Here is a 27,042-nt window from a genome sequence, read left to right as displayed (position 1 = left end):
CTAATTGGTCTATGGGAGGTAATCGGCAGGAGGCGGTCTCTCAGGTACCCAGGTCCGATGCCATGTAGCAATAGCAATAGCAATAGCAGTAGACTTATATACCGCTTCATAGGCCTTTCAGGCCTCTCTAAGCGGTTTACAGAGAGTCAGCATATTGCCCCCAACAATCTGGGTCCTCATTTTACCCACCTCGGAAGGATGGAAGGCTGAGTCAACCCTGAGCCGGTGAGATTTGAACCGCTGACCTGCTGATCTAGCAGTAGCCTGCAGTGCTGCTTTTAACCACTGCGCCACCTTGGCTCTTAGGTGTAGGGCTTTATAGGTGATCACCAGCACCTTGAAGCGGGTCCGGAGACTAATGGGTAGCCAGTGCAGCTCGCGGAGGATAGGTGTAACGTGGGTGTATCTGGGTACACCCACAATCGCTCGCGCGGCCGCATTCTGGACTAACTGAAGTCTTCGAACACTCTTCAAGGGCAGCCCCATGTAGAGCACAAGAGGAAATCATCCTTTACCGAGGGCCCTTTTTAGAAGTACAATCATTACCACCTTTTCCTCCTCCTCCTCCTCCTCCTCCTCCTCCTCCTCCTCCTCCTCCTCCTCCTCCTCTTCTTCTTCTCCTCCTCCTCCTTTTTCTCCTTCTTATTATGCAGAAATGCATGAACTGAAAAGTTTGGCTTCAAGCCCAAATCAGTATGATTGGATGTTGGGATTTTTTCCTGCTCTTCCAAAATATATTCTGAACAAAGTAAGAGTTTTAATCAATATTGCCAGATTGAGGAAATATAGATATTGTGCCCTTCATTCGCTATGATGGATTGCACTTTTAGGCACATGGGGCATAATTAAGAAAAAAGGGTGTTTAATCAAGGTTTTTAATTCATCCAGAAATCAGAAACGCTGACTTTACATGAACCTAGAATACTGGAATAGACAAGGATTTCCTTGATTTTTCTTGTCATCTGACTTCTCAAAGTAAGCTAGAGATATTTTTGCCCAAGGGCTGGCCTTGATGTGGATTCCAGCTGACACTGCTTTGTTGACCCCAAGAACCAGAAATGCAGCCTCTGAAGGCTGCTCGTGGATGCTTTGGGGCAGGCACAAGACATTCCACAGGGGACATTTTAATGATAATTCTTAAGATAGACTGACATCACACTTTTGGTTGGTGTGTGTGTGTGTGTGTGTGTGTGTGTGATAGATAGATGATAGATAGATAGATAGATAGATAGATAGATAGATAGATAGATAGATAGATAGATAGATAGATAGATGATAGATAGATAGATAGATAGATAGATAGATAGATAGATAGATAGATAGATAGATAGATAGATAGATAGATAGATAGCAATAGTTAGCAATAGTTAGGCTTATATACCGCTTCATAGGGCTTTCAGCCCTCTCTAAGCGGTTTACAGAGTCAGCATATTGCCCCCAACAACAATCCGGGTCCTCATTTTACCCACCTCGGAAGGATGGAAGGCTGAGTCAACCTTGAGCCTGGTGGGATTTGAACAGCCAAACTGCTGAACTGCAGTGCTGCATTTAACCACTGCGCCACCTCGGCTCTAGACTGACATCACACTTTTGGTTGGTGTGTGTGTGTGTGTGTGTGTGTGTGTGTGTGTGTGTGTGTGTGTTAGATAGATGATAGATAGGTAGGTAGGTAGGTAGGTAGGTAGGTAGGTAGGTAGGTAGGTAGATAGATAGATAGATAGATAGATAGATAGATAGATAGATAGATAGATAGATAGATAGATAGATAGATAGATAGATAGATATTTACATTGAGAACAAATTGCTAATCAACATACTTTTTTAAATTTTACTTCTGCTTCATTTGGCTTTTAGTGAAGATTCCCTAGTTCCTTTTTCATTAATTTAATTTTAAAAAGGAACTATACCAAAATAAATCAGTTTGACATAAACTATATACCAAAGCCATTTAGAAGAAGTCTTTCTAAAAAAAATATGAGTGTCCAGATGTTCAGTGATGGAGCAATTAATAAAGTAAATATGCACAAGTACTGAATCTAATAAATAAATGAAATGTACCATTATAATCTGGACTCTTAATTCCATTAAGCAATGAGTTAACTTTTCAAAGAGAGCTAAATATACATCCCTATCAATTTGCCATTGGAGATTAGTGGCTGATTTCCAGATGGTTGTCATTTCTATTTGGATCACCCCTAAAATTTGATCATTTAACATTTGTGTCATGTTTGCACAAGATACTCCCAAAAATAGCCATTAACAATAAAGCTGGTTTTGGATGCCCTATATATTGGAAGAAGGTGTACATAAATCTATTTTTAATGACTAATAATATTGGAAACAGGAAATAACTATTTATGGAAAATTGAAAGTATCCTAGATCAGTCACTTAACCTTTTTGCTTTCAGGAACGCTTCACACTTTTAAAAAAATTATGAAGGACCTCAAAATAACTTGTCTTTGTGTGGGTTATATTTATCTATATTTATTTATTAAAATTGGAAATGATACATTCACCAAATATTTATTGAATCAAATAAAAATAGAAATATTAAACCCATTAAATATTTTTTCATACATGTCTATGTTTTTACCATATAAAAAGTAATAATGAAAAGACTGTTATTCTTTTAAATTTTTGCAAGTATCTTCAGTATCTGGGAAATAATTCTGATTTTGTAGACTCCTAACAGAATCTTATGGAAACCTCACTTTAGGAAACACTGCCGTAGGTAAAACATATATGTTGAAAAGAAACCATCTCATCATTATTTAGCAAATAATGTTTAGAGACTATAGGAAGCATTATAAGTTAATATAACTTATAAATTATAAGATAGGTGTTGGACGCCAATTTTTCTCAATATACATTCATAAACTTGTGACAACTATTTTTTTTTAATAGGGATCTCCTGTTTATTTAAACCACAAGTTCCCCTCAATTTGAGCATGGGTATTTTTAAGTTCCCCTCCAAAGCAGATGTAAAATCTGAAATAATATAAGAATAGTAATTAAGAAATGGTTTCCAACTGGAGAGGAGAGAGATGGAGAGGAGGAAGATTAATGTGGGTAGATTATAATGTTGAAAAACAGGCCTTATAGTAGAGAATAGACAGCATAGACTCACTCTCCCCTGAGAATGGAGTGGAGATGGGGAAATCCAGAGGGGGAAATACTGCTTATTTAATGTGTCTGTCTGTCTCTCTGTCTGTCTGTCTGTCTATCATCCATCTATCTATCTATCTATCTATCTATCTATCTATCTATCTATCTATCTATCTATCTATCTATCTATCTATCTATCTATCCACACATTGACATACACACTGGGAGAGTTATTTCACACTTCCTTTCAGCTTGATATGGAGCCATTGACATGCATTCATGGAGTATTTTTTTTAAAACCAGTACTGTATCATCTAATGACAATATAGTGTAGGCTACATCATCTCAACTATGATCTCAGGGGGAGACTATCAAATGCTATGTTGAAACCAAGGTATACTGTGTCCAATACATTACCATAGTCAGCTAAACTGGACAGTCTCATAAGAGATATGACAGTCCTTGGTGTGAAAAGCTAATATAACACTGTTGTTTCTTTAAATATGGAATTGATGTAAAGATTTCATTGTCAATCTTTTGTTCACAAGCATCCACAATGTAAGAGTAGCTATCTACAAGCTGCATTGTTTAAAATAAGCCCATAGTACAGTAAGAATGGACTTTATCTTCTAAACACCGTGGGGTGTTATTACCTAGATAATTAGATACTGAAACCAGGAGTCTTTAGAGTAAGGGCATAACAAATCAACTCAACAACAAATAAATCTCACATCCATACACCCCCATATTGGCGGAGGTTTCATCAGAGAAGAATAATGCAGCAATTAGTGTATATTATGTGATAAGTTCATTGCTACATGAATAGTTTTTGCAGTATATCCTGGCACATTCTTAGTAATAATTATTTTTTACTGCTGTTAGGACGTCATGTGCATCATATATTTCAACGGGAGCTAAGAATCATGTATGGATGTGCTCTGCCCTGTTATTTTTCACAATATTATATGATGCCAGGTTGGATAAACGTTGCTGCCAGCGCATCTTGAGTGGTAACGACCAGGATTCCGTGATCTGCTTCGGCGCCACTATCTCTTCTGCATGATCCCTCCCATATAAATACTCTGAAGTAATATTTAATGCACCAGGTCTCACCGCAATCTAAAATGGCCGCACCAAATGGAGTTGAATGATTGTTCCAATTGCGGTCTTACCACAACAGGGGAGAACATAGCCAGCAGGTGAACGAAATAAATTAAAACAAATGTAACAGTTGATGAAAGGGTGAGGCTGAATGACTCTTCAGTATTGGAATTTTGTAGCAAGGGAATACACAGACACTGAGGATATAAACCATCGCATTTTAAATAAAAGTTGAGCATTCACAAAATTGACGGCGTTTTCAACACCACCGAAGCCCCAAGCAATTATAATTACATGAAATAGATGGCTACTCGTATAGGTTCATGCTATACAATCACATCAACCAAGGAGCACATTTCTTTCTTTTTTATTTATTTTTTATTTTAAACACATAAACACATCAACAAAAACAAACACATGACTTAACACAACATAGAAACAAAACGTTCCATCATATATCATACAGCAGTTCCGTATCGGTTTCTTTACAGTTAGTGTTTTCCCTTCTATACATTTCTATCTTGCATTCATGGTCTCCTTATTCGTTATCCATTTTTATGTACAATTCTATATTTATTTATACTTAGCTATTTATACCAAAATATTATTTACCTATATTGTGTTTTATATTCTTACTGTCATTTATTCTCTTACATACAATTATAGGTATACATTCACATATTTATTCTTTTCCTTTGCCATTCTTATACTTTTGTTATTCCATTTAAAAGGTTATAATATACAGTTTGGGTTGATTTGTTTACCATCCCTAGCACCTGTTGTAACACCACCTTATTTTCCCTTTCTTTTCTTCCTCCCTTCCTTCTTTACTTCATTCCTTCCTCTTCTCCTTCCCCTTCTTTCTTCCCTTACCTCTCCCCTATTCTTACCCTCTCTCTTCCCCTTCCTGCCCTCTCTCCTTCTCTTCCTCTCCCTTCTACCCACCTCTCCTTACCTCTTTCTTCTTCCCTTCCCTTTCCTCCACTCTTCCTCTTCCTTTCCTACTATCTCTCCTTCTCTTTCTCTCCCTTCCATCCTCTTCTCCTTTCTCTTCCTTCTTCCCTTCCTTCTCTACTTCCTTCCTCCTCTCATCTGAAGGAGCACATTTCTATGGAACGTTTTTCTTAATAGATTCATATCAAGATTGTATTATTACTAGACTATACATTAATATATTATCTATTTGTACAATATAAATGATAGTGCATTTATACTATTATATACCATATTATATTATTGGCTTTATTTTGGATGCTACCATGTTACTATTGGCACGTGACAAGATGTACTGTCAAATTGCTAAACAATTGACTGGAAGTAGGATTAGAATGAGTAGCAGGGGTGAGTTCCAGCTTCTATTACTGCTGGTTTTCTCAGGGATGCACTTTGTGTGTGTGCTTTGCACATGCGTATGCTCTTGATGCATGCTATGCACACATGCGCAATATGCACAAATGTGCAGTAGTAAAAAAAATGCTTCTGTGCATATGCAGAAGCAAACAGCAAGATGGTGACGCCTATGCTGCCACCGATAGAACCGGTTCGGGGATGTGGCTGGCCGAGTTACTACCTACTCAGCTGAACTGGTCCGAACTGATAGGAACCCACCATTGGTGGGTTTCAAAAATTGTTCGAACCTACTCTGTGGGTGTGGCCTCCTTTGTGGGAGTGGCTTGCCGCCCCTGTGACCGGATAGGAGTAGCTTGCTGCCCATGTGACCGGATATGAAGATACCGACGACACTTGTCAGAACCACCTTAAATTACCTCACACACAGCACTGGCATGCATAAGAATATGATGTAAACTTGTTTTTTAAAAGGCATCTTTGGTTTGTGTTAAAACAACTTCAACACACGCAATGTTCTGATTGCACCACAAACACAGTAGTCATCCTTACCTTTCACAGAGGCACTGAGTTTTATAAATATGAGCATGATAGTGTAGAATAATCATATCCAAGGACCAGTGGTGGGTTTCAAAAAAATTTGGAACCTCTTCTGTAGGTGTGGCCTGCTTTCCGGGTCCACTGGTGGAACCTCTTCTAACCGGTTCGGTAGATTTGACGAACCGGTTCTACCGAATATGTGCGAACTGGTGGAAACCCACCTCTGGAATCCACTTCTGATGAGCAGCCTGCAGAGGAACACTAACCCTGCATAATCCCCTCCCAAAAAATAAATTCAATAAAACTGAGATCCTGGAAAGAAAAACAGAGAATGGTTTGGAAACTCCTGAGGATTTGGTCTGGAAAAGAGAAAATTGGAGGGAGACATGAAAGCTGCATTTAAATATCCAAAGGGCTGACATGAATAATACTAGGAAGAATTTTTCAGCTATTCCAAAGGCAGGACAAGAAATGATAGGTTTAACTGGCAAGGAAATAGATGCTGTTGGTTGAACATCAGAAAACGTTTCCTAAAAGTAGCAGCAATTCAGCCATGGAACAGGATGCCTTGACAGGAGATGGTGCCAAGGCATCCTATTCCAGGAAGGGAGGTCTCCTTTGATGGAGGTGTTTCATCAAAGGCTGGATGATTATTTGCAGAGGATGCTATAGTCAAGGATTGTTGAAGTGGAAAGAGAGTTAGACTAGATGATCTTCCAGTCATCCTATTTTATAATTCTGTGAAGATGCTATAGAATAGCTAAACATCTAAAAAATGACCCAAAGATCACAGTTCTTGATAATGGGGCAAGTTTCAAATATATGCACTGTTTTATGGAAATCCTAAATCCTAAACAGTTAGGATACATAACTGTTGTGGCCCAGCAGGAGCTGCCACCAGACTCCGACAGCGAGGGGCCCTATGAGTCAGCTCTGGAGGATGTGGAGGACCCTGGACATGGTTCCAACTCCGAGCAGGGCGCAGAGAGACTGGTTGGCCACCAGGTGGCACCTGAGCCTTGGACCACTGGGGAGGAGACAAGGGAGAGTGATCCAGAAGCCAGCAGTGAGTTGTTCCTGGATGCATGCCATCGAAGAGCTACTTGGCGTCAAGAACAATTATGCAATTACAGGAGGTAATTGTGCTCAGCTGGTGGTCATTAGGCTCCTCTCCAGACTATAAAAAAGACTGCTTGTGACATACCCCTCTTGCAGAAGTCAATGCTTTGACTAAAGAGAACGTAACTACCTTGGCAGGCTGGATTCCTGCCAAGGTTTGTCTGAATTGCTGCCAAGGTTTGTCGGACTTGCTGCCAAGGTCCTTATCTGTTGCTTTACTTGGCTTTCAGCCACCGAGATTCTGGTCTTGCTAATTAAAGTACATTCTAGTTAAGCTTGTCTCGACTTTCGTTACAGGACGGAGGAGGGGGTCAGAACACATAACTACAGTTACAGTATGTATAAAGCTGTAAGTCTATTCTATCCAATAGTAAAGTGACAAAACACGGCACTTTGATTATTTTTCAGAATCCTTATTTAGAGTTCTGGCTTTTTTTGACACTCATTAAAGCTCATTCTTAGTCACAATAAAGTGGACAAGGTGGCTCAGTGGCTAAGATGCTGAACTTGCTGATCAGAAAGGTTGGTGGTTCAATGGTTTGAATCCCTAGCGCCGCGTAACCGAGTGAGCTCCTGTTATTTGTCCAAGCGTCTGCCAACCTAGCAATTTGAAAGCCTGTAAGAATGCAAGTAGAAAAATAGGGACCATCTTTGGTGGAAAGGTAACAGCGTTCCATGCACCTTCGGCGTTTAGTCACGCCGGCCGCATGACCATGGAGACGTCTTCGGACAGCGCTGGCTCTTCAGCTTTGAAAAAGAGATGAGCACTGCCCACTAGAGTCGGGAACGACTAGGACATATGTGTGAGGGGAACCTTTACCTTACTTTTATAGTCACAGTAAAAGAGCAGTTCTATGTGAACTTTATCCTAGAGCAGAAGGCAATTCAAACAAATTTATCCTGGCTGAGAAGTTAAGCCACTATTCTAAAACTGGCCAAATAAATTTTGCTGAACCATCTATGCTTTAAAAGAAAAAGAAAAAAATCTGGGTAGAAGCCCAGCATTTAATATCAATAGATGTGAGTGACTTCTAAAAATCAATATAATCTTAGCAGCACTGGGCAAAAGACTGCCCAGGAAGAACATTCCTAGAGCAGCCTCCTACAATTTATTCTTTTACATGATTTTAGAATTCCCTTATACTGGCTAAGTATCTCCCATATTGGCCTAGGATGATAGAATATATATAACCTAAGAGATGTTGAGACTATCATGTTATGAAGGCTGCATAAAGCTGACAGGTAAATAGCTCATCATTTCTTCATTGTATTTCCCCAGTATTGCTTTAGCAATTAAATATTATTTCCAGAATTAACTCCCACATTCCAGATAAACAAAAGCTTTGCTGTGTACAAAGAGGAAACATGTGCTTCTATTCAGTACACAATTTGTATTGTGTTACATCTCTGGAAAGCAACTAATTAGACAATCAATACTTTGTCATCCTGCAAGATGCAAAATTATCAAGGCGACTGGGCTCCATGTAAGCATATAATGGGCAGCAGCACTTCCTTCCTTACAGCAATTGTGAGCATCGGCTGGGAGCATTAAAGAAGAGCCACTGCCACTGTGTTTGTGATCAGAGTGGCAACCTTGAGCCTTTGGATCCGCACAGGGAGGGTCCGAAAGAAAGGAAGGATAGTAGTCTTTGTGAGAGATAGGAAAATATTGTAAGGGCTGAATCATCTAATATCTTGAAAGCTTAGAATGAGATTTCTATACAAGCTAAGAAATAAATTGCACTTCTTTTAGATAAAGCCCTTCATGGTATTGGATCTGGGTACTTGAGAGACCGCCTGCTGCCAATTACCTCCCACAGACCCATTAGATCTCACAGGGTTGGCCTCCTCCGGGTACCATCTACCAGCCAATGCCACCTGGCTATTACCCGGGGGAGGGCCTTCTCTGTGGCAGCTCCAGCCCTCTGGAATGAACTCCCCGCAGGGATTCGGACCCTCACCTCTCTCCAGGCCTTCCGAAAAGCCGTCAAAACCTGGCTTTGCTGGCAGGCCTGGGGGTGATGAGTTCCCTCCCCTCTCGACATGTATGGTTGTGCAACTGTTGCCTATTTTTATTATTTGTATTTCGTTTTTTATGTTCCCCTTTTCCCCCCTTTTGAATTGTTCGCCGCCCTGAGTCCTCCCGGAGAAGGGCGGCATACAAATAATAAAATTCTATTCTATTCTATTCTATAAACTAGGACTTGTGAAGATCTGGTGAAATGATACCACAAAGCATTGATTGTGGCATTCTGCTGTATAACCCATAGCTTCTCTCATAGACAGTCCTGTGAATTATTTTTCACCATAGAAAAATTACCCACTCTTAGAAATTATATTGCCCAAGATACTTTTGGAAGAATTCCATGTGTAACTTGTTTGAAAGGTTTCTGTTCTGACCTAGGCTTCCTGACAGTAAAAAGCACATGCTTAGTCCCCAAAACCCTCTTTTTATTTCAACAGCTGTGAATTTTGTTCGTTTACATCTCTTAATGAGTCACAAATAGTTTGTAAAGAGTCTGACAAAAGTCTGCCAAAGTCTTTCAGGGTAAGGCTGATAAGCACCCACCTTTATCTCCCTTGAAATTCTGCCAAAGACCTAATTGGCAATTAGCTTGGCAAGGCCACACGGAGCAAAGAGTCAAAAAGGAGCTTCAGAATTTAAACCGACCAGAACGAACAAAGTTGCTTTTTGCAAAGGCTCATGTGCTTTTCTCCTCCTTTATGTCCTATGGGAGGGGCCAATTCTCCAATCATTACTCCCGAGTCGTCCCTTTTGTCTTAACTGTTCTTGCCTTTTGGCAGCTCTGCGCATGCGCACACTGGGAACAGGCTTCCCTGTTCCTCTGCCTCTCTGACGTCTAACAAGAGCGATGAAGTGAGGGGCTTCTTGCTTTGTCACCAAAGACTTGAGTGGAACATATATACAGACTAACTTTTAAGGATCTATCCAGCTATTCCAAAAGACAACTGTTTCATCAGCAGCATTAGCGGTATCTGTGTGTATGTGTGTCAAAAATGACAAAACAAGAGGAATGGAATCACCATACAAGCTCCACCCCTTCATACATGCATGTATGAAGTGTTAATGCCTATATAAAAGAGGCAGACCTTAAGTGATCATACTGCTTCTGTTATCTTCTGTTTTTGATGTGCTGCTAATTTCCAGAATTTCTTTTGTCTTCCAAAAAGGCTCATTATACAATTCCCAGACGTAGTAGCCCATGGGGGACATTGCTTTGGAATTCTGAGAGTTCCAATCTCAATAGCTGAGGTGGCGCAGTGGTTAGGGTGCAGTACTGCAGGCCACTTTAGCTGACTGTGATCTGCAGTTCAGCGGTTCTAATCTCACTGGCTCAAGGTCGACTCAGCCTTCCATCCTTCGGAGGTGGGTGAAATGAGGACCTGGACTGTGGGGGCAAGTTGCTGACTCAATTTGCTAAAAAAAAATTGTTAACCGTTTAGAGAGGGCTGAAAGCCCTATGAAGCGGTATATAAGCTTAATAAATAAATAAATAAATAAATAATAGGTCTGGAAACCATTAGGTAGAGAAAGATTGGCTTGCTTTTTTTTTAAAATAGCGTAAGTTTAGTGAAAACAAAATAGCCACTTGATTGACTAATATAAGGAACTGAAAAGCCATAGATACAGGATCAGAGGTGGTATTCTGGCGGTTCATACTTGTTCGAGTGAACCAGTAGTGGCGGCAGCATGAGGCTCCACCCACCCATCTAGATGTGTACTCCTGCTACCAAACAGGTAGTGAAGATAAGAGGATACCATTACTGTACAGGATCCTACAGAAATAACAAGATGCACTTGGGCTAAATGAATCACATATATCACATTTACTACAGATTTGTTTTCATTTTTTAAAAAAATTTATACATTATTTAGTCTATTTATAATTGTAGACAGATCATTTCGAAAATATATAGAATTTAAGGAGGATAATTAAAAAGTTGTTCTGAATACATACTCAAAATATATATTTTGTGAACACTGAAATTGCGTGATAAATTTAAGTAGTCATGTTATTATGCAAACTTAATTATTCTCTTTGGCTTGGTGCCACAGTCGGTCTTCTGTGAACAGGAATGTTTCTTCCATCCAGAGAAAATTTCCAAGCCAGTAGAACTTTTCTGCTGATAGGATGAGGAAGGAAGCAATCTTCATTGTTTCCCAACCTCTATTGTGCTCTGACATTGAACATACAATGGGGAAGGTTGAAGGACTCTTCAGAGCAATGTTGAAAGAAGACTGAAGGTTGTAGAGGGAGCAAAGAGGTGACAAATATTGCTCCCTCCAATCATGATCAAATCATAGCTTTCCTGGGGATGAATTCAACCAGTTCAGTAAGGCTCTTGATTCTTACTTTATGACTGTTCGGGGATTTGCAATGGTTTTGCTTGAGTGTGTGTGTAAGAGGTAAAGTTTTCATACATTTCTCCAAATCTGTGGTTTCTTCAAATTTTATTGGTATGAATAGCTGAAAATATCCATACTTCCAAGTATAGGTTGTGTGCCCTTATTCCCTTTGCACTTGTATATTCCTTTAAATGCCTTCAGTTATTGAATGGGCCTTAGACTGGAGCCACAGTAAAGGAAGATTTATTCCACTCAATTAAGACAACTTTTCTACTCTGTCCCTTCTGATAACCGTTCCCAAAATTAGGTGGTGAAACTAATGGACTAGGATCAAAGGCACCTGTGTAAATGCAAAGGATAGCAGCGTCCTTCATTTTCTAATTGAATTGTGGTTCTTTTTCTTGTTGCTATAGTTCCTTGATATATCGGGTGCTTCCCATCATCAAATGGAAAGTGTCTTGTGTGGAAATATGACTTAAACCTTAGAAATAATCCTTTTCAGGTTTAGCTTTTTGGAAAGAAGGAGATAGTTTATCAAAAATACAGATGGATTCAGGCAACAATAGGTGGCACAATTTTCCAGGAGCTGCTGCAGTTGTGCATTCTAAGCAAATTTCATTTAGGAGAATAGCAGTCATGCATAGCTAAGGTGAATTTTTAGTTAAATTATATAAGGAAAAAACTTTGACTTGAAAATAAAAAGTTTTTTTAAAATGCTGTGTTAATCTATTGAAATTATAATTATGCAGAACTTTTTGTCTTGTCCTGTTTTTGAAATACATTTTTAAGGTTTTCTAATTTCTCTCCATCCTCCACATGTACAATGCAGTGGTCAAATCAGGAGCAAAAATTATTCTGGATCATTTCAGTTTGCTTGTATTGTCTTAATGGATGATCTTAGGCAAGCCTAGCTTATAGAGAAGCAATGCTATAATGCTTCATATATAGTACTAAGTGTATCATTCCACTTAAATAGAGAAAGACCATTTAAATAAATGGAACGATATAGTTGGCTTCCAAGTTTCATCAACAAATTGACTGCTTTGATTGCATTTTCATGTCTTTCTCAAGGCCCTTGAAATTTACACAGGAAGTAACTGCATATATTATAGATACCCTATACATTATGAGATGTATATATGAACCAACTATATCAAAAATGGTTTTGGAAGAGAAAGCCATGCCACAAAAACAACATGCAAATTTGGCCTTTCGCTAATTTGGAAGCCCAATAACCATTTAACCAATAGATTTTATTAAATTCTGCAATCAGGGCTCCTTCTCTTCCTGTTTTTCCTTAGTTACCAAACAAATCATCACTGCACAGAGTGGTATAATTGGTGACCAAAGCAGAACAGTGGAGACAACAAGACCACAAAAATCCAGGTTATATAAACAGAGCTCTGTACATCCCCTAAGGAGCACCATGAATTGTGGCTAATGATATTAAATAACTTTTTAGATTTCTATCTATTCATCCAAGCTATTTTTTTTTCCCTACAGGAAGACTTGAATTCATAGTTTTCTAGTTTCTAGTGCAGACTTTAGCCATCAAACTAGAAATTATCTAAGCTTAATAAGATGTACATGAGTGTGCATTGTAGACGATATGGTTTTAAGTAAAACAAACATTGTATTTTCTTCCTCCTTCTCTATTGGCTGAGGTTTATGGTCTAATTCTTAGTGGACTGAGTTTCAATTTTAAATATGATGGCAACCAAACAAGCTCTCCCAGCTCTAACCATCATATCCTGAAATCAGTAGCCTTCAACCAAATATTTGGCTGTGGCCAAGTACTTTCCATGTTTAATCCAGTTCTATTAAGCATCCCTCTGAATTCAACCAAATTAAAAACTAAACATTGTTTTTATGTGTTGCCATATCAGTTTCCCTTAAACTAGAATCTTCTTGAATATTTAATCATCTCTGATAAATGTATTTCATTTGTGCCTGAACGGCACAAGACAAAACAATATTGTTTGACTCAAACAACAACAAGACAAAACAATGTTTTACTAAAACAATATCCAGGAGGACAAATGCAATGAATGTGTGAGGTTCACCCGTGGCAGATATATTTAGTAGTGATAGTTTCCAAGTTTTTAATAAATGGTCTTTTTTAAAAAAAATAGTTAAATGACATCTAGGGATTAGCGCTATTTTACGGGCTGGTCTTGAAAGTATTTATAATGCCAAAGGATGAACCCGCAGGGCATTGAAGAATAAAGTGGTGCACAGTGGGTTGGGAATGATGTACCTTTCGAAGGAAAAAGGAAGAGTGCGTAAGGATTGCTGTTTACCATAATGCCCGTGAAATAAGAGGGAAATCCGAAGCAGGTGGTTCAAAGTCAGAGAAAAGGGGGTGGTATTTGAAGGCGAAAGCTTTCACTCCTCCACTCCAGCTTCTCTTTATTTTAAGGACCTTGGGGAGGGAAAGTAAGAGAGTTTGCTGTTCCTGGCAGAGTCCTCCCACTGGTGCCTAAGCAGAAGCTTAGGCAATATGTGAATAGCTGCATATGAAGCTTGGCAATGAACCTGAGGTGGGCTAGAGAGATTATTTATGCAGAGGGATGCAAGGGGAAAGGAAAATATCCCATTTTAATATGCAATACATACAATCAGTGATAGCAGTTTTGAGTTCTCTCAAAGCCCCCCCCCCCACCCCAAATGCCTTTAATTCACACGGAGGCAAGATTAATATCCTTGCTGTCTCTCTCCCCCCCCCCTCTCTCTCTGCTACCCCACCCCCACTTCTGCCTCGTTCTTTTTCTCCGCACAAGGAAAACGTGGGTTGGTACCATTTTATTGTTCTGCTGGGGAAGATTTGAGCAGGAGCTTTTTGTCTTTTTAAAGGGCTAACCTAATCAGAGATAGGTGACTGTTTTTAAAAAGCAAAATCAAAAGGTTGGCGTTGGGCGGCGGGGGGGGGGGAATCCCTTAATACTTCCAACCAGCCCTCTCCCCCCCCCCATTCCCCGAATACCTCTGGAACTGAGAGGGGAGGGTGGGGGAAGGATGAAACCGATCTGGACAGGGGGAAGTCTGGAGGGCGACCAGGTGCCTCTTTGAAGATGTGGTGCCCTGCTGAAATCCACCCGACTGCTAGAGGCGCGGCAAAAAAAAAAAAGAGAGAGAGAGAGGGAGAGAGGAAGAGTTGGAGGAGGAATGCTGTTGCCGGTTTCCAGGGTGAAATCCTCCGGCTTGAACGGTTAAAACCCCAACCGGAGCAGAATCTCTACCTTAATAGCAGCAGCCAAGGAGCGTAGCCGAGCAGCAGAGGAAGACCTAAGAATCGGCCAATCTCAAATCAGTCTTAATCAGGCAGATATCTCACGGCCATCCGCATTTAAATTGCACACGCGTCCACGAGAGAGAGAGAGAGAGAGAGAGAGAGAGAGAAAGGTTGTAGCCTCACATAAGCGTGAAGCCAGATCCAGGCAGCGATGGTATGCACTGGGTGAGGGTGGGGGGGGGGTAGGGGGAGAGAGAGTGGGGGGGGGAAAACGCCACAAGAGGCTTTTGTTTTATTCCCCCCCGCGATGAGTTTTTGCAGTGCTCCGAGTTAAGGGGAAGCGGCGGGCGGCGGGGAAAAGCTTCCGCTTCTCTGGCTGGCAGAAAGAACTCTGAAGCTGGACGTGGTTTCAGCACCAAGAGCTTTGGACAGCTCACTGCGTTCGCCAGAGCTGCCTGCTTGCCTTCTATTCCCCCCCCCCCTTCCACGCCGCCTCTATTCCTCCCCCTCCCCCCCCCCGCATTACTGTACAGCTGGAGATGCATCTAAATTAAGTCCTATTCAACAACAAGTAGATCTCTTCTGTCCGGGAACTCACACTAGACTCTGCTCTCAATTAAACTGCCTTTTCTTTTCACGGAATTCACCGCCCGCCGTAATTATCCCGGTTTTTTCTCTCTCTCTCTCTCTCTCTCTCTTCCTCCTCCTCTGCCTCTCATCCTCCCTCCCTCCCTCCCTTTCTCTCTCTCTCTCTCCTCTCTCTCTCTCTCTCTCTCTTCTTGCAGGAACGACTCTTTGGGAACCTGGTCCACCCAGGGATGTAAAACTGTGCTTACCGATGCATCCCATACGAAATGCTTATGTGATCGTCTCTCTACCTTCGCCATTTTGGCTCAGCAACCTAGAGAAATAGTAAGTAACAAAGGAGGGGAGGGAAACTGGAAAAAAGAAAATCCCCGAGTTTAATGTAAAGGCTGGGAGAATGTTTTAATGCATTCCGGATTAACTCCAGAGATATTTCAGTAACCTGTATTCAGGAATTATATCACTGCTGCGAGTCAGAAACAGATTGGATCTTCTCCCTCCATATCTTACAGTTTATGGAAATGAATTACAGATATATATTTTTTTGCCACATAAACAACTACTATCAATTTCAGATGTGGAGCAGGTTCCTATTCGTAAAGAGGAAAACTTCGAAGCTGTAATAGATTACATTTAAGGATAAATTAATGAAATAGGAATGAGCGAGATATCTTTCTGATCATTAGTGCCAGTAGAATAGGGAATCCAGCCACTCTTGTTAAACAGATTGCAGCTGTGCGTTTTTCAGTACAAGGAATATATATTATTTGTTGACATTTATGAGAGACAGTTCTGTATGCATAAAACTAAAACAAAAATATAAAATAATTAAAAATAATTATGTATGGATTTGGTTTTTTGTTTTGGTTTTTTTAAAAAAGCCCTGCCTATTAAAATAGATTTTCAAATACCTGGGAAACCTAAGGGAAACAGTGCTAACTGTACAGTCAGCAATCATCTTACCTGTAACCTAGAAGTGTCTGACCGAAATAAACTGAAAATCCATTTTAAGCAATACATTTTATATTGCCTAGATGACACATCACATCTAGATAAAATGTAATTTACACTGGAGCCTTTAGGCTTTTCAACAGTATATTGCTAAATCAAGCAGGGTATCTCTGAAAACTTCTCGGTTTAATTGTTTAATTAGCCAATGACATATACATTTTGCAGTTTTAAAAAAACTGATAAAAGAAGTACAAGTGCGGGAATGTGTGAGGGATATTTGGTTGAATTAAAAAAGACTTTTCTTCCTCAAGGTCATTTATTCTTCAACTGTGAAAATATTAAAACATAAGAAGAAATTTTTGACTGTCTGTTTTAAAGGTCCAGATTTTTCAATTACTCTATGCATTTTTGTTAATTTCTCCCAACACCAAAGGTGTTTCTTTTACCCATTTAAAGCCACAAGAAAAATTGTATGACTTTAAGGGAAAGTTATTGTACTGTCAAAAAGTTTGGTCATAAGTATTGGAAAAGGAACTGGATAGCATTTAATTTGTCAAAATAAACCAAATCATTTCTTCAGCCCATTCCTTTGGCATTCAAGGGAAGATGTAATTCCAAAATGTGTTGCTGTTTTTCTAAAGCTAAGAATCTGTAATGGCAATAAATATCATGACCTCCCATGGAACTGTTGATATCACTAACCTTCTTGTAAAGAAACAAAACCATTTCTTTATTTGGTGAGTCAAATTGGTCTTGATCCTATTCAAGGCCAACGCAATAAGCATTCACTTGGTCTGCTGAAATCCCATGGGTTTAAAAGCATTACAGTCTCAAATTGAAGCTAAAGTAGGGAGGAATGGCTGCTTACTGGTAATACCATTGACATGAAATAGCTATCTATCCATTATATTTGCAAGATCTTTTTTTGCTGCAGTTATTAGAATATGGTTTTCTCTGATAGATATTTCTTATGATCCACAGATCATGGAATCATCTGGGACTCCCTCAGTAACCCTAATAGTAGGCAGTGGCCTTTCATGCTTGGCTTTGATCACCCTAGCAGTTGTCTATGCAGCTCTATGGAGGTATGTAATTGATAAGTGGCTTTCTAAAATCACAAAAGAAGCTTTTCTGTTCTAAATAAAAGTATGTGTCTCTTCTATAAGAGTTGCTAATTAGATAGTGTAATATGCAAATGATTCTGTTTAAAATGTTATGTTTTGTTATTAATCTTGTCCTACTCATAATTAAATTTATGTTTATCGACAAATAAAATGCATTTAACACAAAAATTTGTCACGAAAGCGATGGCCTGTGAAAGCTCCTGGATTGGGGCTGAAAGGCAAAAGTAAAAGCAGTGTGCTCCGTCCCATATTTGGGTAGACAAGGTTGCCTTGATAAAAAACACTCATGATTAAATATCTACTTTTTTTCCTTTAGTAGCATTAAGGACATCAGTTCTGATCAAAAAAATCTTTGTGAGTGGCAAAGTTGCAATACCTGCATTTAAATTTCCATTATATTCAAAGAATGTCCCTTTCACTTCTATGAAGATCTATGTGTGTACCTCGATCCCTTTGGTTGAGAAGCCTAGATCCATATGGAGCTTTAATTTGAGACCATAGTTCCTTATGGTAAACAAAACAATTGAGTGAAAAGTATTCCTAGTACTTCAGCATTTCCACTAATGTAATTCTAGTTCCTGTTGATTCAGAGGCACAATATTGCTTATTGCATAACAGGCCCTCAGTAATCTCTATCGTTGAACCACTGCATATATTCAATTTTTTCTTAATACAGTGAATGCTTCCATGAATACACAAAGACACAGTCTGAGACACCTCATAGTGGTTTCCACACACCATTGTGGGGTTGAAAGCTTTTTTTGGAGGGGGGTTATAGATTTTCACTAATTGAATTATCACTTGAGATTCAACTGATTGTACGTGCTATCCCTTAGATCTCATTCACAGTGGAAGCAAGGGGAAAATCCCAATTTGAGAGAGATGACCCTTTGCAATGTAGAAGGGGGAAAAAATGAAGTAACCATTAAATGGAAAAACGATACTGAATTACAGCATGCTTACAGATTATTCTTTCCCATCATATCTCAATAAGTAGATGCTTCATCCAATTGATTCAGAAGAAGCAGAATACTTCAGAACTAGTTTATTATTAATCACTAATATATATTCATGCATGACACTGAGGAAATGAATACATCTACATATATTAAAATGTGTAGGTGAACACCCTAAAATACAATGCTATCAGAAGTTGAATGAAGTAGGCATAATCGTTTTAGCTTGTGTAAAACACCATTCCTCATGTGTCTTATTGTTTCAAAGTGATGGCCAGGAGCAATAGTGATGGTTATGGCTTCTATGGAGTTTTACACTATTTATGGCCCAAGTGGCTCTAAAGTTGAATTATAAATACCATAAGGTATGTTTATGACTATATCTTCAGCTGTGTTAAAATGATAGTAATGTGAAACTAGGAATAGGGCTATATCAGTAAAGTGACTAGAGGGAGGAAAGTGAGATAAAGCCACCCAGAATCATTTAGTGAGATGGATGCTTATAAAAATTACACAAATAAATTAAATAAAATTAGTGGAGTAAAATAACTATTCTGAGGGAAGACAGTTATGGTCCAGGGAACCTTGTGTGTTTACTTGAAAAAGCATTATACAGGTCCCTTTAAAGATACAGAGGAAGCCCATCATGTCTGTAATAAATTGATTTGATTTCATACTTCTGTAAAATTACCCATTGTGTTCTTCAGTAACCATGTAGCAAAATTGCTTGTTTGGGAATGGTTCATATATTTTTTTTTTTAAAAAAAACCTTGTAAATCTGAGATTTTGATTGAGCAAATCAAATTGTAGTATAGTTCCTTGATAATTTTGTAGTAGCTTTAAAATATACCCAGTTATGTATAATCCAAAATACTTTTTTTCCAACATAAAAATGAGGTATTTTATTAATCAGGTTTCATACAGAATTTATATTATTTGGACAAATATGTTTATATACATAAACCATAATATCCAATGTGCAGTATCAGGTAATAAAATAAATTTTGCTGAATTAAGAAAATAAATTATATCTCTAGATACTAAATATATTTTATAAAATATAATATTTTGGAGAAGTTTAAATTATTTAGTAGTGCTAAACTTTCTACTTCCTCTCTTTGAAACTCACTATTTTAGGAGCAAATATCTTAGTTCAAAATATACATGAATGGAAGTTTGCTTGCGCAAACTTTCCCCTTCTTCCCAATATAACTTTGAGTATCCATTATCCTCAAACAGTTTGATATGAGGCACATGGCTATAGTAGAACATGGAGTTTGTGGAACTATCTAAAAATATATTACTATAATTTTTAAATCTGTGCTTACTCCAAACTCAGTTTTTGGAGGTGACTTGAAACATCAATCCTCATTTTTTTAAAAAAAAATATCATATCAAGATTTGTAACTTATTTGAATAATTATCAGAAGGGATGAAAATTTTACAATATATTTATAAATGTGTACAAAATATTATGAACTTTCCCTTAAATTGAATGATAAAGTCATGATAGTCCATCTAGTAAATGGGATGTTATTAATTTACTAAAATTAAGTTTGTGCAAGATTTACTCTTTAGCAATGGAATGAATTATCTCATCTAATGTCTATATACTTTGTAAAACATAATTAAGCAGTACTTTAATTAGTGAAACAAATCTAGCCAAACAATGTTCCATTTTGAATCTGAATAATCCATTTCTATGTAACCATCAATTTAGCTTTGTTAATCATATGAACATCCACTCAGATATTCCTACTGCATTTGTGGGCATAATCCTCTAGTAATGTCCACTGTATGTCCTATGAGAATGGGAAGGACATGAGTAAATTTATCATTCATAGTTAATTCAATTCATAGTCATTTCTCTATGGCATCTGTAAAAATAATTCCCCAGTGGACTGCAACCACTCAAACAGCTGCATCCTTTTGAAGTGGATGTTAAGAGTATCAAAATAATTTGAGATTGGAAACTTCAAAATCTACCATATGTGTTACTAATTTCTTACTGTTGTTGAAACATTCTTTGCTTCTTTCTTCCCAATGCTGATATTAATTATTATTAGTCAGTGCAATGCCAACTAAAAGATGTTTAAATACTCATTTAAATGTTCATTTAAAAAGTTAATTTTAAACTACTGAAGTTATATTTATGCTTTAAAATGGTTATTAAATACTTTAAAAATTATCAGTATTAATGATTTGTTTTAATAAGAATTTACTACATTGATATGGATTATATTTTTTTAAAAAAAATCTTTTGTGTGTATGTATGTGTGTGTGTTTACTTGAACAGGTACATCAGATCTGAGAGGTCCATAATTCTAATTAATTTCTGCCTATCTATTATATCATCAAATATTCTCATATTGGTTGGACAAACACAGACACATAATAAGGTATGACTAAACTGCCTTTATATTTTAATTGCTTGCAATCTGTTTTTGTACAGCTGGTTTCTTTTCAGTTTTGGCAACAACAACAAAAAAGATCCTTTGCAGAAATTGACAGTTATCTGGTGAAATATTAGGAAGTGGAAAAAAAGATTCAACATGTTTTGTTGAAAATGTTTTTCCTTTCCAAACCTCCATTTCCTATAATTCCTTCTGGATGAGTGGTATTTTCAAAAGCAAACATATGTATATTTCAAAGTTCAAAGATATGATGCATCAAAATCATATATTCTACTTCATTATGGTAGCTATAATGAATAGCGCTACAATGTTTTTTTTTTGTCTTTTTTAGCACACTGACATTCAGTAAAGACAGATAAAGTCTTAGAAAATAAAGTGTACTTGAGTGTACATATATATCTGGTGAATGTTAAAGCAAAACTTGATTAACTGTCATCAAAAGGATTGTTGATATGTTCTTTGCCTGTGTTGTTCAGTTTCCTATTTTTTATCTTAATGGTGTTGACTTGGTTTGGCCAAAAGGAATAAGAGTTTTATTTTTTTTAATGAGATATGACTCTCAAGCATAGATTCAGTTTTCTTCACCTGAAGCATGGCAATCCATTGACAACACTGGTATTCTGATTCTAAAGTCAATGAACAATAGTTTTACTGACTTTAATAACATTTACTTTAATACATACATGTAATACATATGCATAAGCTTAGTTTCAACTATTTTTCTATTAGTTTATGGATCAGACTAAGATTAATGTTGTATGAGATGTTCTAGGTAGTTTGAGTCAACCACAGTTATTTGTGCAGGTGTGAAATGAACCATTTGCGTAAATTCGGAGCTTAACCCAAACATAATCTTGAGAACTGTGTTTTTCTAATTCCTTTAATTTTAAAGTTTAAAAGACTTGAGGAAATTAGTACTTAAGGTTTCCTGTGGACCTAGTATGTGAACCCTGTAATCTATGACTTTCCAACTGTCAATTCTGTGATTTACGGCTCATATTACTATTTCCAGCTGTTGAGAAACTACTTAGCTAAAGATTAGTTGTATAAAAAGAATAAAGGTGATTTATACTCTGTCCTGAGAGCTGTTGCATTGTCAAAGGCATAATTGGAAGGGTTTATCATTACAGCAAGCAAGTTGCATAGATCCTGTTTTGCAGTGCATGAACCATGACAAATGTTTGGGATTGTACTGTCACTCCAAGTAAAGCTGAGGAGCTAAGATAAATGTTTTGACATTAGCTGCACTGTTGATCCCAATCTCTCCTTCTCTCAAAATAATTAACAATTTTAGGTATTTCTTTGTAACATTTACCTTCATGAATCTCATTATACCTTTCAAGTTTATATGCAGATGAGATCCTGTCCCAATTTATTATAATCAGTGGTAATTTCACCATTGGCTTATCACATTGTTCAAGGAAAGAAAATCAAAAATTCTTTCACAGACCTATAGTGTTTTGATGATGCATTGGTGGGTGCAGTGGAATTAAAGTTCATTATTCTGCCTGGATCATTCCAAACCTTAGTGTTGCAGTATCTCAAATCGTAGGATAGGCTTCTTAAATAAATTAGCACATGAAGAAGTATATGCAAATAACAGTTCTGTCTATAAGGAAGAAAGTTGTCCAGCAATAATCTCTGTGAAAGATGAATGTCCCCAAACTAACTCATTTTATGAAAGTCCCTGTTTGCCTAAATCAGTTAATCTACATAAGTTCTGAAATATGAATGCATGAATCAGGTCTTCAGAAGTGTACCACCTTCATTCATCTATAGCAGTGGTGGGTTCCAGATCCCATTGCAAGGTGCCCCGGTGTCTTCCACATGAATGCATACAGTGTGCGTGCACATGCACGCAGCCCATGCATGAATCTTACCATCCAGCGACACCTCTGTGAACCTCTGCAATGCTCCAGCTGCTCGGCAGAGCATTGCACAGGCGCTGTATGCACCATGCATAGAAGCTCCGAAGAGCTTAAAGACAGGTAAGGACGCAGGTGGGCCCTCTGGAGCACCGTACCCGGTGCTCCGGGCAGGCTCCGGTATGCCCGTACCGGGGCATACCGCCTGCAACCCACCACTGATCTACAGGCTCAATTTTATATACATGCCAAGCAGTCACTTTGCTATGGATATCCTGTTGTTTCAAAGCAAAGGTGAATACTGTATTGGATATGCAGTATATATTGCCAACTGTGGATCTTTTCCACCTATTATCTTGCAGGAAGAAATCAACATGCCTGTGTGAAAGTCACTGAATACAGAGTTGGGTGAGGGAGGATATTATTGTGTCAAATGTATTTCTTTTTAGAAAGTATTTTAAATACTTGGTGGATTTTATTTGCCCCTTTTCTTCCCCATTCACCCACCACAAGCTTAACAATGAAACCAACATAAATTTACAACTCTATATATCCTCTCCCCCCCCCACTCTTCATAAAAAGCTTCTTTACTTCTTGATTCCTAAGCTTCTTTATCTGTAAAGTTTCTTATAATTTGCTAAGAAAGTATTTTGTATGGATAAAGAGTAGAATAAGATATTCTATCTAACACGTGCCTTTATTTATTAATTAGCAGCAAAATGCAATTTAAATCAGTGTTGTTTAATTCTGAGCTTATATACCAAGCTTAACTTCATGCTTTCTGCATTATTTTATGCCAGATTTTCAAATATAGCCATAATTCAGATATGTATTTAACTTTGGGAGAGGTTATCACTCTATCTAATGAAAATAAGTGTGTGTTTTAACCGTTCAAAATTCAGAATTGAAACTAGATGATGATCTCATAGTTCTCCTACATGGTTTATTTGACTAAGCACTTCAGAATATTTAGATCTGGAATTGGGTTGATTCCCAAGCTTTCTGCAGAAGAAATATATCTAGACAAATATAAGTTGAGTGTGTATTACACTAACCAAATCCTTATTCAGGATTATAGTTTGTACTTTTGTGACTTTGTACTTTTATTCATCAGTGAATAGAAGAGTTGCACATTTCCCCCGTGTCTCTTTTAATAGCAGAAAGAGACATCTTGTTTTCTTTTTCCTGTTCAAGAAGAATGGTGGCCTCATTTAAGAACATCTTCTCTTAGAACAGGATTATGCGACTTCTAGTGGTTGAGAGATCATGCCAGGCTTTGTGTAGTATGTCAAGACTACATTTCAAACCTGGATGAATTTGAATATTGGTTTATTGTTTCAAGCTGTTTTCATCTTCATTTCACTGCATTGCATTTATTTACTCATCAAATTTACATAGCTGCCCATTTCAAAAATAGGTGACTCCGGGCGATGTAGAGCGAGGATAAAACACTTCTATAATGTGTAAAAATAATTATTACTAATATTATAAACTTTTATTTTTTTTAAAAAAAACTCAACACTAAGAGAAAAGAGATATTTAGGTTAAGAGCAGATGTTAATAACCATGGAGCCACCTCAGTATCTCACCAATCCCCTGTGGTTTTCAGGTCTGATGGCACAATAAGGGTTTGAGAGACTTTGGGGAAATCAACAGAGATGGAGCCACTCGAGGGCAGGGGTGGGCTTCAAAAATTTCAGCAACAGGTTCTCTGCTCGGTTGCTGGGTGGGCGTGGCCATGGTGGGCATGGCCTACTCAGCCTCCTGCACCATGGGCGGGGGTCACCTTCCTCAGGCTCTGGAGGCTTTCCTCGCACCTCTGGAAGGGCAAAAACTGCCTTCCCTGGGCTCCTGTACCAATGACAATAAAGACCATCATCTGGAACCCACCAAATGTAGTTCCTCAGCTGATAGGATCACAACATGCATAACACAGGTGCTGAAGATAATGTCTCAAATAACCCAGGTCAAGGCCCTGTAGGATAAAAACATCTTGAATTGATTCCAGAGACAGGCTGGTAACCAATGTGGCTCACAGAACAGAGGTGTGATGTGTGTTCTAGAAGGCACCACACATAACTGCCCACTGCATTGCATTTTGCTCAGTTGAAAGTTTTGGATACTCTTCAAAAAAAGTCCCATGTAGAGCTTATTATAATAGTCCAATCAGTTTTCTAGGGCATGAATGACTGTGAGCAGTTACCCTTGATCTAGGAACAAGGACAATGGGCACACAATTCAAAGTTATGGAAAGGCCCTCTTAATCATTACTGCCACTGTTCTTTGATCCGGAGTTATGAGTCTAGGAGGATCCCCACCCCCAGTCTGTGCATAGGGTCTGTTTTAGGTAGTGCATCCCCCTCTGGAACCAAAAATGGCATAGTCCTGGATCAGGTGGGCCCAAAAATTTAAAGCCATTCATTCTTGTCAGGCTTCAGCTGAAGGCTATTGTTCTTCAACAAGACTTAGCCATGGTGGCACAGTGGTTAGAATGCAGTATTGCAGGCTGGCTCTGCCCACAGTCAGGAGTTCGATTCTGAATGGTTCAAGGTTGACTCAGACCTTCCATCCTTCCGAGGTGTGTAAAATGAGGATCCAGATTATTGGGGAAAATATGTTGACATTTATAAACCACTCAGAGAGTGCTGTAAAAGACTATGGGGCAATAGATGTCTAAATGTTATTGCTATTTATCCAGACTCTTTCAGTTTCCAGGCACAGGGTAAAATGTTCATAGCACCGCTTAACCCACCAGGGGTAAAGATGTATAGTTGGGTGCCATCAGTGTACCAATGACCTCCTCACCCCATAGTGATGGGTGAGCTCACCCGGCACCTCATTTAGATGTTGAATAGGTGCAAATCCCTGCAACACTCCACACAGTAGGGACCGGGGGCAGGATCTCTTTCTGCCAATCACCATGGCTTGGATTGACCACAGAGAAAAGAGATGAACTGGCAGAACACAGTTTTGCCCATCCCAGCAGGCATTAGAAGCCAGTAATTTATATGCTATCTAGCCAATGTTGAATACTAAGTGTATGAATCAGGATTCTTTAAAAAATGTTTTAAAGTTAAGTACACTAATCAATAGGTAAGAGGAATTTGTAGATTAAAATTTTATTCTGAGAAAGCAGTCAACATAGAAAGACTATAGGGTATACTTTTTATTTTTATAGTGGGAAAGGTGAGGGTAGAATTAACCATTATTTCTCATTAATGGGCTTTATGATTATGTATCATAAAATTTCAAGGACTTAAAGGGACTGCACTTTTCCCTAACTAAATTATGGAAAATAGATTGGGATGTTTTTTATGTCACTGAAGAAGCCAATGCTTGAATATGTATCAGGCTCTTGCCGGGCGCTTCTGATTTCTTCAAAGCTGAAATATCTTTGAAAAGGGTAGGAACAAGCAATATTTCCCATGGAGTCACACATTTATTTGTTTATTTATTAAACCTCAGAGCATATGAAGACAACACAGTTATATCACTAGAAGTGCCCATAGCAAAACAGAATTTCAGCCTCAGTTATTGCTGGAATCCAGAAATTCCTCTCTAAGGCTACCATGCAAATTTTAGGAGTTTGAAATAGCTGTAGCTTCTGAAAAATTTCCTGGACTCAGGCAAGGTTCCTAGGGACAAAACCTGCAAAAGTAAATGCAATAAAAGACTCAACTGTATGTGGTTTCACAAATGCATGTGGAAATCCCCTCCTTCCACAAACAGGTGGCATTTGCACAACACCTATGAAATATATGTTGGCATGGTGCTGCCTGGTATTTTAATTTACAAAAAGAAATCTTCAGCCTAAGGCCAAATCCAATATTCAGTGTTAAACACAGGAAAATCTTATGGTAGAACTGAATTGGTTTACATCCATTAAAGTAAATTTAGGTTGGCAACCAACAAGTGACAATCTAAATCTATGTTGATTCTAAGTGCATGGCAAAAGTGAGCAATTCTGGATGGTATTATGGCTGACAGTGATGTATTTATCTTTTGCCCAAAGTTATTGCTCAGTGCTGCAAACATATGCAGGCCATGAGCTTATGATAGTTCCACTAGAGCGTAATCTCTCTATTTATTTCTTTCCTGCTTTTGGGCAACTCCACATACTACATTGGAAGCTGCACCTAATATTTATAAAAATTGAAAAAAAGAATAAGCTTAAAAAGATTTAAAAGTCACATAACAGTTTCCAAGTTGGCTTGTTGTCTCCTCCTGTGCTACAAAGAATTTAATTTTAGATTTTTCATTTTCTTGCTTGCAGCTTGAAATCATTAGGTTGTGCTCTAATTTTAGCATACTGTATTATGAACATCTTTTCCCT

At 38.2% G+C, this 27,042-nt stretch overlaps 1 protein-coding gene across 3 annotated transcripts in view; it reads left to right on the top strand.

Moving 5' to 3' along the window:
• The window catches only part of ADGRB3 (adhesion G protein-coupled receptor B3), a 549,324-nt gene that overhangs the window by 365,679 nt on the left and 156,603 nt on the right, over positions 1 to 27,042 (top strand). For all 3 annotated transcript variants that reach the window (XM_087718921.1, XM_087718919.1, XM_087718920.1), the window contains exons 17-19: positions 15,600 to 15,726; positions 17,332 to 17,435; positions 20,727 to 20,829. In XM_087718921.1, the coding sequence (XP_087575047.1) occupies positions 15,600 to 15,726; positions 17,332 to 17,435; positions 20,727 to 20,829 (334 nt within the window). The remainder of the gene's footprint in view (positions 1 to 15,599; positions 15,727 to 17,331; positions 17,436 to 20,726; positions 20,830 to 27,042) is intronic.

This window comes from Thamnophis sirtalis, unplaced genomic scaffold (genome assembly GCF_051295495.1).
Source record: "Thamnophis sirtalis isolate CommonGarterSnake01/CBP01778 unplaced genomic scaffold, rThaSir2_p1.2 scaffold_6, whole genome shotgun sequence".
Taxonomy (NCBI): Eukaryota; Metazoa; Chordata; class Lepidosauria; order Squamata; family Natricidae; genus Thamnophis; species Thamnophis sirtalis.
This window is presented reverse-complemented; position numbering and strand designations above follow the sequence as displayed.